The 12,363-nt window shown below is 36.2% G+C and overlaps 2 protein-coding genes across 6 annotated transcripts in view; one reads left to right on the forward strand and one right to left on the reverse strand.

Moving 5' to 3' along the window:
• Positions 1–5,089, reverse strand: part of LOC144977481 (protein NDRG3-like) — a 44,064-nt gene extending 38,975 nt beyond the window's left edge. The window contains exon 1 of one of the 4 annotated variants that reach the window (XM_078922737.1): positions 4,899–5,089. In XM_078922737.1, coding sequence (XP_078778863.1) covers positions 4,899–4,971 — 73 coding nt within the window. In that variant the 5' untranslated portion in view covers positions 4,972–5,089. The remainder of the gene's footprint in view (positions 1–4,898) is intronic. The other 3 variants (XM_078922736.1, XM_078922739.1, XM_078922738.1) reach the window with 3 other exon arrangements.
• LOC144977480 (mRNA (2'-O-methyladenosine-N(6)-)-methyltransferase-like) overlaps positions 426–12,363 on the forward strand; it is a 29,933-nt gene continuing 17,995 nt past the window's right edge. The window contains exons 1-5 of one of the 2 annotated variants that reach the window (XM_078922733.1): positions 426–561; positions 3,634–4,102; positions 7,426–7,625; positions 9,618–9,772; positions 11,708–11,939. In XM_078922733.1, coding sequence (XP_078778859.1) covers positions 3,737–4,102; positions 7,426–7,625; positions 9,618–9,772; positions 11,708–11,939 — 953 coding nt within the window. In that variant the 5' untranslated portion in view covers positions 426–561; positions 3,634–3,736. Of the gene's footprint in view, positions 562–3,633; positions 4,103–6,099; positions 6,185–7,425; positions 7,626–9,617; positions 9,773–11,707; positions 11,940–12,363 lie in introns of those variants that run through there. The other variant, XM_078922735.1, reaches the window with a different exon arrangement.

A 12,363-nucleotide genomic window follows, 5' to 3' on the forward strand; every position in this document is an offset into this window, starting at 1 on the left:
ATTTGAAAGAGCATTCTTGATACATAATCTACTTCTAAAGAGCAAACTTGTTTATGAACGGGTGTGTGTGTGTTGGGGGGGGGGGGGGGGGGGGGGGGAGATAAACTAACAGGAATCTAAATATTTGCATAATTTATTTCGATCGCTGGAACTCAACTGACTAAAAAGTCGGATTCACCCGCTATTAATTAAAACAATATTTTAATATGATCATTGATTGTAAAATTTATGATCTGTTTCAAAGTTTGATGTTAACAATAAAACAATTGATTTAATTTATTAAAATATCTTAAAGTCTAAGAGGACATAAGATATGCGAAAACCAAATAAATTCTTGAAAAACACTGGAACATATTATGTTAAATAGTGTGTTTCCTTGTATAAGTTTCCGATGACACTTTTTGTTTTTCTCGAATTACACCATCATAGGCCAAGATGGCGTCTTTGCTGATGGGCGGATTGTCGAATGGAAAAGTTTTAGCTTACTGATGATGTAAATGCTGATCTAGACCGTCGACAAGTAGCTCATATGATGCATTAAGAAGTCTTCGATGCCGCAAAGTAATTTGTATTTACGAATTCCTAATATTTATTTCACGATCAACAAAACAACTGCATACTCAAGACATCTCTTTGAATCCTCTTTCTTCTCCTACCCCCCAATGCAAAACCTGTCACTTTTCTGCAAACACACCCAAATTAATTAGTCTTGAAGTGATGAAAAACACATTGGAACAGCTTATAAGCATTTTGCACACATTCTTTTAAAGAAAAACGGCAACACTTAAATCCCTGCAACATGCAAGAGAATTTCTTCAACCAAGTAGCATAGTTTCAATTAGATGAGGGAGGGAAACCGTAATGTGGGATATTTTTGAAGGCCATTTGACGAGGCTCTGGTCTAACTTGCACCAACTCTTGTAAAAATGGATTCTTTATAAACTTTCTACGCTCTATTTTGCTGTCAAATGCCTCAATGACGGAAATAAACTTTTGAAAAACCCTCCAAACAAGGGAAGCTACTTGCACAAAACTTTTCCTGGAAATGACACTCACAATCTCACAAAGTGAATTTTCGATGTCATTTTCATTTCTTCCCTCTTTGAATCTGATAAGACTAAAAAATTTTGGAATGAAAAGATCCAATATTAATTTTTTTTTTTGCGAAAAATCAATAGATTTTTGTTTTTAATTATATTTATTGGCATTTTTACAGATCAACATCAACAATTGAAAACTGATAATAAATAATATGATTGTATCTGAGATGAGCATACGAAAAGTTTTCTTACCACATTGGTACAATGATTGTAAGACATTCTTAATACTTATAGATTAATGATTGATTATGGTAACAGTCAATAGTTCGTTTCTTTCTCTATACTATAGCTAAATTGTCAATAGGGACCTTGTATCAAAATGCAAAGAGACTGAAATCATGTATAATATAAAATAATATTTTCAGTGTACAGGGCGTCACCTACATGGTAATGTAAATTAAAAGCTAAAAGTGGCTGAGTGAAAAAAAAAACCAAAGTAATAGTAATATCATTTGTAAAGTGATGCTCTCATTCAATTTTTTTTTGTTTGTTGTGAAATTATCTCATTGTGGACAAGATTGCTGATTTCATACTATGATCAGACGTGTCTATTCAGATTATTGGATAAATAGTAAATGCAATTGATTACAGACATTTTGTTTGGTCAAATTTAGCCTAATTCTGCTTGTTTTTTTCTGATATTTTTTTTTACCTTCATAAAGCAACCTCTGAAATGTATTACCCACTCAGTCTTTTTTTTTTGAATTGAGTACATTATAGTTCTTGAAAAAAATGAAAGGATACAATTTAAAATGTAAAAGCAAAGAAGTAGAAGTCAATCTTTTTCGTGAAAAAGTCCAAAGAGAAAAGGAGGGAAAAAACCCCAAGAACTTTAATACTCTCAAATCATCAGATATGATTTGCTACCGATGGGCATTGAAAATCATGGTGAAGTACATCTGGCAAATGGAATCAACACACTCTAATACTAATATTAACTTTATCCTACAATGCATAGTAAATAGAACTGGAGTTTATGCTGATGTTTTAAATTATTTTTTTTTTACTTCAAATTAGTCAGTTATTTGAACTGTTGTTGTCATTTGAAGTGACCCAAAATATGAATTTGTTACTACTGCCTCATTTTGGTTGATGTTAATATTAGAAAGGATGTCTCTATAACTATAACTCGGTTGGTGGAGAGCTTGCATTTTATAAGCAAAAGGACTGATAATGGTCTCCATTGCAGATAATTTTCTTTATCTCTCTCTCTCTCTCTCTCTCTATATATATATATATATATATATATATATATATATATATATATATATATATATATATATATATATATATATATCACCTAGCAGTGATAAAGTACAGTGGAACCTCAGTATAAGAGTAAGAGTGATGGTAGGACTGACCTAAAATTTAAAACCCTGTTTTACAGCAGAATTTCAAGGGAAATAACCCAAATGGCCTACACCATTTCTCTCTCTCTCTCTCTCTCTCTCTCTCTCTCTCTCTCTCTCTCTCTCTCTCTCTCTCTCTCTCTCTCTCTCTCTCTCTCTCTCTCTCTCTCTCTCTCTCTGTTTCTCTCTCTCCCTGTTTCTCTCTCTCTCTCTGTTTCTCTCTCTCTCTCTCTCTCTCTCTCTCTCTCTCTCTCTCTCTCTCTCTCTCTCTCTCTCTCTCTCTCTCTCTCTCTCTCTCTCTCTCTCTCTTTTTTTCTTTAACTTTAACACAAACTGACCATTGTGTGTCACACACACACAAACAAACGCAGAGTATTTACAAATTAGGCTTAGCCTAGCTCCCGGTTGCCTTCAGCTGTAGGCTTACTCGAGCATGATATGGGCTAATGCATTGTGTTTGGAGATATTGAATGAGAGGGTTCCCTGACCGCTGTTTTACCTGATTAGACTTAAAAGTCCCTGCCATACTAAAGGCAAGGAGGAAGAGAAAACAGGGATTTTAAAAACCCTTGTTATAACCGGGTACCTGTTATATCTGAACCTGTTCCACTGTAAATGGCTCATTTTGCTCTGGTAGAAAGAATATTGCGATACATTTATGTCTCATCCAAAGGGTAGAAAGCATTGTATTACTGCTTTTTTTTTAATGCTACAGAAACTGGGATGGACTCTGGCTCCATGGTCTTATGGTTCTGAAGTTCTTAATAAATCATCTATCTTGTACTTGTAGGCATTACTTGCACTAAGGACAGTAATCTCAACTTTACTTTGTTCTAATGAATGAAAGACAAAATAAATAAGAAAGTTCAACAGGAAGGGTTCCCATGTTCATTTTTTTTTTAAACAACAAAAAAGCGATGAATAAGAATTTTTTTTTAAAAGTCAAAGTTTTATTCAACCCAAACCAGGAGTTTCAGGAAATATTGGTAGCTCTGTATGCAGAAAATGGGCCTATTTTTAAATAATATTAATAATAAGATCTGAATCTGAATATTACTCAGAAGTCAACTCAGTTCTGATAATGAATAAATAAGTTAAAATCGCATTTTATTTTTATTTCTTTTGTGAAAGGTTACCATGAATTATTCAATGACAATTAAGGTGGTTTTCTTTTATCTGCTAAGGAAATAGACACCGCCTCAGCATAAAGCAATTTCTGTCTACATCAGCATTGTTGACAACGCCTGCTGACTTTACCATACAGCATCAGCCAACCCTCTTGCCAACATGATGGCTTCTACGTTTAGGATGGAAGCACCAGCAAACACGCCTGCAACACCAACAACAAAAACAGGTCCACCTTCGCTCTCCTCCTCAAGTTCGTCTCATCTTCACATCGACACATCAGCATCATCTCCTCTTGGAATCAACAACAACAACAGTGATCACAATCACCTCTCACGTCAAGACTCACAGGGCTCTTTGCCATGTTCTCCACACTCACCCATGTCTCCTGATCCGGTCCATGATCTCCCACCAGAGTTGCTGCAAGCAGGGTGGAGGAAATTTTGGAGTCGTCGAGAGGGACGCCCCTACTTTTTTAACAAAATAACAAATGAATCTCTTTGGGAGACCCCAACACTGGGAATGGCGGTAAGAAATGTTTGGATTTACCACAAAAATTGGTCAAACCAAAAAATTGTCTTCCTTTTCTCCTTCTTCTTCTTCTTCTTCTTCTTCTTCTTCTTCTTCTTCTTCTTCTTCTTCTTCTTCTTCTTCTTCTTCTTCTTCTTCTTCTTCTTCTTCTTCTTCTTCTTCTTCTTCTTCTTCTCCTTATTTTATTGTTATTATTATTATTATTATCATCATCATCATCATCATCATCCCTTCTTCCTATTCATCACCTTCTTCTTCTTCATATCAACTGTCTGACTCAGAATCAGAAAGAGCATTACCTTTGAGATCACATAATGGGAAAAATGAATAAATTATGGTACTGTAACTTCCTGGATAGTCTGTAGTACATCTTCAAAGGTCCCCATATTAATATTATTAAGATACTTTATACCTGGAGGTAGGTTGTTCCATAGTAGTCTTTAAGACCTATTAGGCAGTGGAGACAGAGTTTATCCTGGTTTCCCTAGCCTGAAACAGACAAGAGCAATTGCTTGCTATCCTTTGGATGGGACATTAGTCTTATCGCAAAGTACTTTCTGCCAGATCTAACACCCAGCTACCCAATCACTGCTGGATGGATGGGCGAGGTAGGGGCTCCGAAAAAAAAAATCTTACTTCACGCCGTACCAAACTCATTGAGTGCTCTACCAACTGAGCTATCGGGAGCCCCAGGAAATGGAACATATTTGGGAAGAATGTAAATTCAAGATGAAAACACCAGATGGAAGAATATTTAAAATTTGGTACCATGGCTGCTTTATTTGTAATTTACCTGACTTCATTTGGTATTGATTTTGATCCACTGCGTCTCGAGAAGGACCAAATACGGGCCATGACAATGTCATTTTTTTTTTCAGCTAAGACACATGTTGTTTGGGTCATAGTCATAGTAATTTATAACACTCTTTGCCCAAATATGTTAGTACTCTTGGTAGTGTGCGCTTGGCTAAGAAGCTCACAACATTGTTATCCGGAAGTATAAAGGACCAACACACAAAACTATGTGTAACCATGAACTTTTATAGTCTGGTTAATACAGTTTAGTGATAATTACTCATAAACTGTATGGCAAAAAACAATAACAAAGACCCAAGTGACATTATCTTCTTTCTACAGTGTAACACACGCTTGTCGAACACACATTCAATAAATTCACTGGTTCCATAAATACGAACAAAATTCCCAAAATGTTGGATAAGTAGATTTTTCACAGAATCTTAAGGTTTCATGTACCAAGGAACTAAACTTAGTGACCTCTCTCCCCCTTCTCCACACTCAACACACTGCCCATGAAGAAAGAGAGAGATAGTGTGTGTGTGTGTGTGTGTGTGTGTGTGTGTGTGTGCGTGTGTGTTGTGCCTCAGCCTTCCTTAAAAGACCTTCTGGCACTTTTCTACTCACTTCATATCTTGTTGTGATCAGAAAGCAAGACTTGATCACAACAAGAAAGTAAATCACTGCGAGTTGTATTCAATAGCTTAACCAATGGAATCATTAATTACCTTGAGCACCACTAACAACAACTCACTTTTCATTTTCGCCTCCTGATCCCGTCTTGTACTTGTATTGTAACATGAATTTTTGATCGGTCTCAGAACATAGCGATCTTAATCTTAGTACTTGGCTGTCACCTTAAGCAATCAAACCCACAGATCGTGAGTGTTTATCACAATATTTTGACACACTGATGAAGGAAATGCGTTGCGACACATGACTACTCTGTGCATATTTTTTTTTTTCAATCTCCTATGTTAAATTTGTGAGTGATGTTCAGGATATGTAGGGGTGATTGCTTCCTATGACAAGTTTACAGTTGTTGTGCAAGCGCTTTCGCACCTCTCTTCTCCCCTCTACCCCCATGTGTTCACGTGTTAGTCGAAACCTGGATTCAACCCCCCCCCCCCCCCCCCCCCTGTCCTGTGTAGTCCAAGGAATGTGTGTTGCACTGTATTATAAGTTCTTGTCTGCTTTATATCATTAAGCAAAGAGATTACATTGTGTTGTGGAGCAGTATAGCAGAATACTATTTTCGATCCTTCAATAATGCCATCGTTCAATGTCAGTTTGAGTCAAGTAACATTTTAACAATAATGAGGCAGTATTTATTTTTGGTTTAGGCATGGAGATTATTGCTTCAAATTATTGGAACGTTATTGATTATGACAGAGAAAAATATGACCGCTTACAATGCTGAACAATACAGTAGTTTTTGGTTTCTCTTCTCCTTTTTGTTGATGTTTTTTGTTAAGTCAATTTTTGTGCATGTGCAATAGGATAGTGGATGCAAACGATTTTAAATATTTCACATGCTGTAAAACTTCTAAAATGAAAATAAGCTGTAAATAGTTATGGTCATGAGGTAATAGAAAAATGCCCCAAGTAATATCATTATTATTATTATTATACACATACCAATTGTCTGCTGATTTGGCAAAGCCTGTTGGATGTCGCATGAGCTAGTTTTGAGTGAATAAAGGTGAAAAATGGTTATCTGCACGATTTACGTTTTTTCACTTCCTTTTTATCATCCATCCAACTAGATTCTCACAAGAATTTTGCAATTTGCCCTGGGCCTGGCCATATATTTGGCTGGGAGGGAAACAGTCAAATGCATAGTTATTGTTTTGGGAGATGATATTTTTTTTCCTTGTAAATCATCTCCCTGTTATATATTATGATGTTTGTTATTTTGAATGTATAATCCTCTTAGTGCTAGCAAATGTCGTTGAAGCGCCGAGTGTCAATGCTTTCAAGAATAGATTTGATGCTGTGATGGAAAGTTATGTGCATAGTGTAGAAGTGCCTCCCACCCAAAATAGTTATGATCAAAAGATCAGTAGAGAAAGTGTAGTCTAGGCTAGCCCCTGATCACAAGATCAGGTAGGGAAATGCATTAGATCAGTTGTGAACAAGACATTCAGTGACTGGAAAGACTCGGCGACAGGCCAGTGGCCTAATCAAGCGACGTCGATACCTTCTATTCTATTCTTTTCTAGTGGGATCTTATTATGGTGTATGGGTGAGACATTTAGGCGATCTCAAACTAAGTACACTGACAGTGTGCTCTTGGAATCTACATCTGATTCCTATTTCAACCACTCTCCTTTGTCTTACTTTTTCCTCAAGTCCTTTAATTGTACATTTAGAATCTTTTCACTATCCAATTTTCTTCCTTTTTACTGGCGCTGATATGACCTAAATGTGTTGCAAGCGCCGTAAAATGCTTAAAAACAGAACATTGGTTGAAAAAGAACAAGAAAAAAAAATTTAATGCATCTCTTGAAAAACTCAACCCACAGCATGATCCATTAACTGACCCACTGGGGATAAACATGGACTCTGACATGGGTTCTCCGCCAGCACCTGTTCCCGGAGCGTTGGACAAAAGACTGAGTCGCCCCAGCATAGAAGTCGCTCCCGTCCCTGTGGGTGGAAAGAGAAGGGCCAGTGCTGAGCTGTGCATCGGAAGTCCTTTGAAAAAGGCTCAGCTCAATTACAAGTAAGTTGGTCAAAACAAGTCACTGAAATTGACTTTTGACTTCTTTTTTGTTCAAATGTGAATGTATGAACTTTGAGAAATTCTAGGGTAGCCCAGTTAAAACGTTAAAACTGTACAAATGACCTATGTGACATTAGATGGGAATTCGAGTGGTTGAAATGATCAGGAAACAACAATTTGTTATATCCCCCCCCCACTCACACACCCCAGAATAATGTTAACCATCCTGAATACTTAAATTAAAATTATAGGGCAACCAGTAGCCAGGATTGGCTATGATTCTATGACTTCCTGGATTTGTTGGGCGGGAGAAACTCCATATACAGGCACCACTTAAAAAATCTTTAGAAACTATACTGAGTTGCTCACCTGGATTTAAAATTAAAGTTTTGTTTATATGAAGAAACTGGACTGGTAAGATTGATAGGTAAATTTTGTGTCTACAATTAGGGTCTTTATCTTGTTAGGGTTGGCACCCCAGAACTCTCAGGCACAACTTATAACTAACCAAGGTGGCCACACAGCCTTCGCTGCCTGGAAATTTTTAAACCATGAAAATAATGAAAACTCATAGTTTTAGTGACTTTGTAGACGTCAGTTTGATTCTTTGGATAAAACTAATTCAAGGTGAATAACTAAGTAAATTTACAAATAGTCATTGATGTGGCTCCTGCATGTGCAGTCCACTCCTGATAATCGCAACACCTTGGGATCAGCGAGAATACTTGCGATTAATCAAAGTTGAGTTCCCTGTCCACTATTGCAACGTTTTCTCAGTCGTTGTGTTTTTTGTTTCCAAGCTGCGGTAGCTTTGGTCGATTTCAGATAAAATGATGGGACACTGTTTTTCACCACCGCTTGTTCCTAGCTTTTACAGCAATTTTGAGTTGACCACTGTTTCATACCATATATGGTAAACTAAAACCAGTTGTTGTAATCATTGTTCTTAGTCCACCATAGACTGAGCAATTTGATTGAAACAAAGACCATATGCCAAGCCTGTATACATTTTGACAACCAAAACAGCTTTGATATAAGCCAACATCTTATTCAGATTGAATTATCTTTCACTCTTTTGTTTTCAACATTTGTAAGAGTCGAAAAAGATTAGCCGTGACAAGAGACGATAAGCTCTCACCAAAAATATTGGTCACAATGCACAGTTGTCCATCGCAAAACAAAGGATATCGCTGAGTCTCTCCTTACAACTGTCGTCATTGTCTACCTGTTGTCTAGTCTATATCTAATGGTCACAGATGACCACACAAGCTACAACTACAAAGCACTGCTTAATTGTATCGATTCTTCATGTGTCATGATTTCATGAGATCTTATCCGACTGATTTCTTGAATTTGTCACTTTTTGAGGTCAAAAATATATTGCGATTAACTGAAGTTTGTTGCAATTAACCAGTGACTTTTATATAGAATTAATTCCATTTCTTGGGAAATGTTGCACTTAATCGAGTTATCCGGAGTGGACTATATATATTTATAATATTTATAATTTCTTTCATGGTGTTTCATCAACACATAAGATCGACAGTTAGTGGGGAGTGCCAGTGACTTCTGTCCTCCGTCAGCTTTCGAACTTTCCCCCAGGTTCAACCAATGGATATCATCTCTCTTTCCACCAATCTTCACCATGTCTACAGTGACCTTCCCCAAGTTTGATGTCCCTCTAAGTGCTGTTTTTATGATTGCTACGTCCTTCATCCCCCAAACATGTCCAATCTATCTTCATTTTATTCTTACTTTAAATACCTTAATCAAATTACTATCATCAATTTGATGAACTGCCATTACTAATTTTAAAGATTATAATCTTATGAGCCTAACTTATGAGGTTATGATATCATGCCAATAACAAAGGGTAAGACTTCTATTTTTATATATATTTATTTAAAGGAAATTAATGTAAATTAGTATCAAATGTTGAAAGAATATTGATACATATTTAATTTTTATTTACTTGTTCTGTGTCTAAATCAGACCGTTCTGGAATTTTGACATCCCAACCAATTCTGCCATTAAAGAAAGGGCTCCTTTAAACCTCTTCCCTCCACACCCCGAAGTAGAAATGTTGAGAAATGCTCTGGTAGTCAAGCTGAGGAGAAAGCACCAAGAACTGTGTTACCAGAGAGAAGGTGAGTAGCTCTTGAAATAATTGGATGCTTCAGATCTCATCTTCAAGGCGATGTTTAAATGATTATAATCTTTAGGCTGAAATATAGTTGTTTTTACAGATTTTTGAGCAATTTGAGCAATTAAATAGCGCAATATCGACTGAATGTGCACAAAGCACTTTACACGAGGTCCTTGCTCATAGCAACACTTAACACGTAGGAAGAGACATTGTCTTTTATGTGATATTTACAATTTTTTTCTTCCAACAAAGACAACTTTGTTAATGGCTAGGTAGACATTTTACACCTTAGTATGATGAGAGAATATGAGTAAAAAGTTTTTTTCAAGGACTCATGCACCGCTTAGAGTGGGACTCAAACCCTGGACCTTTCAGCCTTAAGTTGAGTGTCATACCACAAGACCACGTAGCCTCTTATCGCTAGTAAAATGCCGGTGCTTTGCTGCGGAATGATTTAAAGGCTATGACTTAAACGCTGTTGAAAGAAATCTATATTGAGATTTATTTTCATAGATTTAAAAGAATTTTTTTTTTAACTGAGCTTTTATAAAGCACAATATCCATTAAATGTGCTCAAAGCGCTTTACAAAGGGTCCCTGACCAACATCAACACGTAACATGTAGAATGAAACACGACGCCCGTTAGGCGATATTATAATTTTTTTCTGACAGAGACAACGCTGTCAATAGACAGGAACTCATTTTACAGCTGAGTATGGTGAATGTGAGTAAAGAGCCTTTTCCAAGGACTCAACTATGTACCGAGCGACTCAAACCCAGGACCTTCCAATCCGAAAGCGAGATCATACCACTAGACCACATAGCCGCACAAAAAATTAGGCACTGAACTCGGAGTCAACTCTGACCAGTTCATGCTCTTCGTTGAACTTGGAATTACGTCACGTTACATCAGTAATGTGTATAACAAAGCTAACAACATCCAGGGCATACTAAAATATTCCCCCAAACACCTCAAAGAAAGGGCCTAAACGTCTCTTGTTAGACCCGTCCTGAAATATGGGAGCATCATACGGGATCCGCATACCAAGAGAGACAGCAACTTCTTCGAAAGAATGCTATGCCAAGCAGGGTGCTTTGTCTGCAGCGACAGTTACAACAGATTACAGTCATGCTGAATGAACTGCTTTTGAGATCCTTAGATGAACGTCATTGTGAAAGCCACGTTATTTTTTAAAACAAAATGATGTATGAACAAATATCTCTCCCGAATGGCATGCTCGAAATAAACCTGAGACTACAGAGCCACGCACAAAACCAGATGCAGCTGAAGCATGCATACTAAAACTCATTCTTTCTGCATACCATCCGGGACTCAAATCACTTACCAAACACCCTCACTTTGTTAACCACTAATAAATCTTTTAAATCCACTCGTTCGGCTCTTAAATTAAAGCTTTGTTTTTAGGAGATTACTGGACACCTTCAGCAAAATGCTTATCATTGAGATCGGCTGAAGTAACATAATACAGATATAGATTTAGTTGGGCTTGGAATTACCATTTAAAACCCAAAGTATAAATTGAAATTTAATATTATACGATATAAAAGTTCATTTAAATTTTTTAATTTTTTTAATAATATATATTTTTCTCCAACACTGTCGAACACTATTAGTAATTGAAATTCAGTTGTTTTTTTGCTGTTGATGAATGTTCACAGATTTTTGCTGTTGATGATGAATGTTCACAGATTTTTGCTGTTGATGAATGTTCATAGATTTTTGCTGTTGATGAATGTTCAGATTTTTTGCTGTTGATGAATGTTTCATAGATTTTTGCTGTTGATGAGTGTTCACAAATTTTTGCTGTTGATGAATGTTCATAGATTTTTGCTGTTGATGAATGTTCATAGATTTTTGCTGTTGATGAATGTTCATAGAGATTCTTGATTTCTTGATATTTTATTTCTGCTTCAGGCATTAATGCACCTATGGACTCATTTAATCGATGGTTGTTGGAAAGGAAAGTTATTGACAAAGGAAAAGACCCGCTTTTGCCATCTGATTGTACTCCGGAACTCTCACAACAAATGCTGACTGAAATTATGAATGATATTCCCGTCAAACTGGTTAAACCGCGACTTTCTGCAGATGCACGGAAACAGCTCTATAAATATGCAGAGGCAGCCAAGAAAATGATGGACTCTAGGTATGAATATTTTGGTATTATTAATTGCAAATAAACTCTTGATTATTTTTATAGGGATTCTTAGTTAGTTAGCACTGTTTATTTATCCAGAATTTAATTACCTTTTGAGAATGAGAATTTAGAGTTTATAGACTAAGAATCAAATCAGAAAAGAAATATTAATAAAAATAAAATTAAGCAATCTTTGAATATATTTGATCTGAACCGCCCAAAAACCTGAAATTATTGGGAAAAAAATTTTCATCCGTTATCATAATTTCACCAATCGCTCTTGTAGGAAGTTGGACTGCACAGAAACAAAAAAATATAGAAAAATCTGGAGAGAAAAAACCCCACCCATTTTATTTCTTTTACTTGTCCACTCAAAATAGCTACACATTGTACAAATGAATTACACATTTAATGTCTTTATTTGCATTCATTG

The sequence above is a fragment of the Berghia stephanieae genome, chromosome 7 (genome assembly GCF_034508935.2).
Source record: "Berghia stephanieae isolate SIO BIC M18660-M18661 chromosome 7, UCSD_Bste_1.3, whole genome shotgun sequence".
Lineage (NCBI taxonomy): Eukaryota > Metazoa > Mollusca > Gastropoda > Nudibranchia > Aeolidiidae > Berghia > Berghia stephanieae.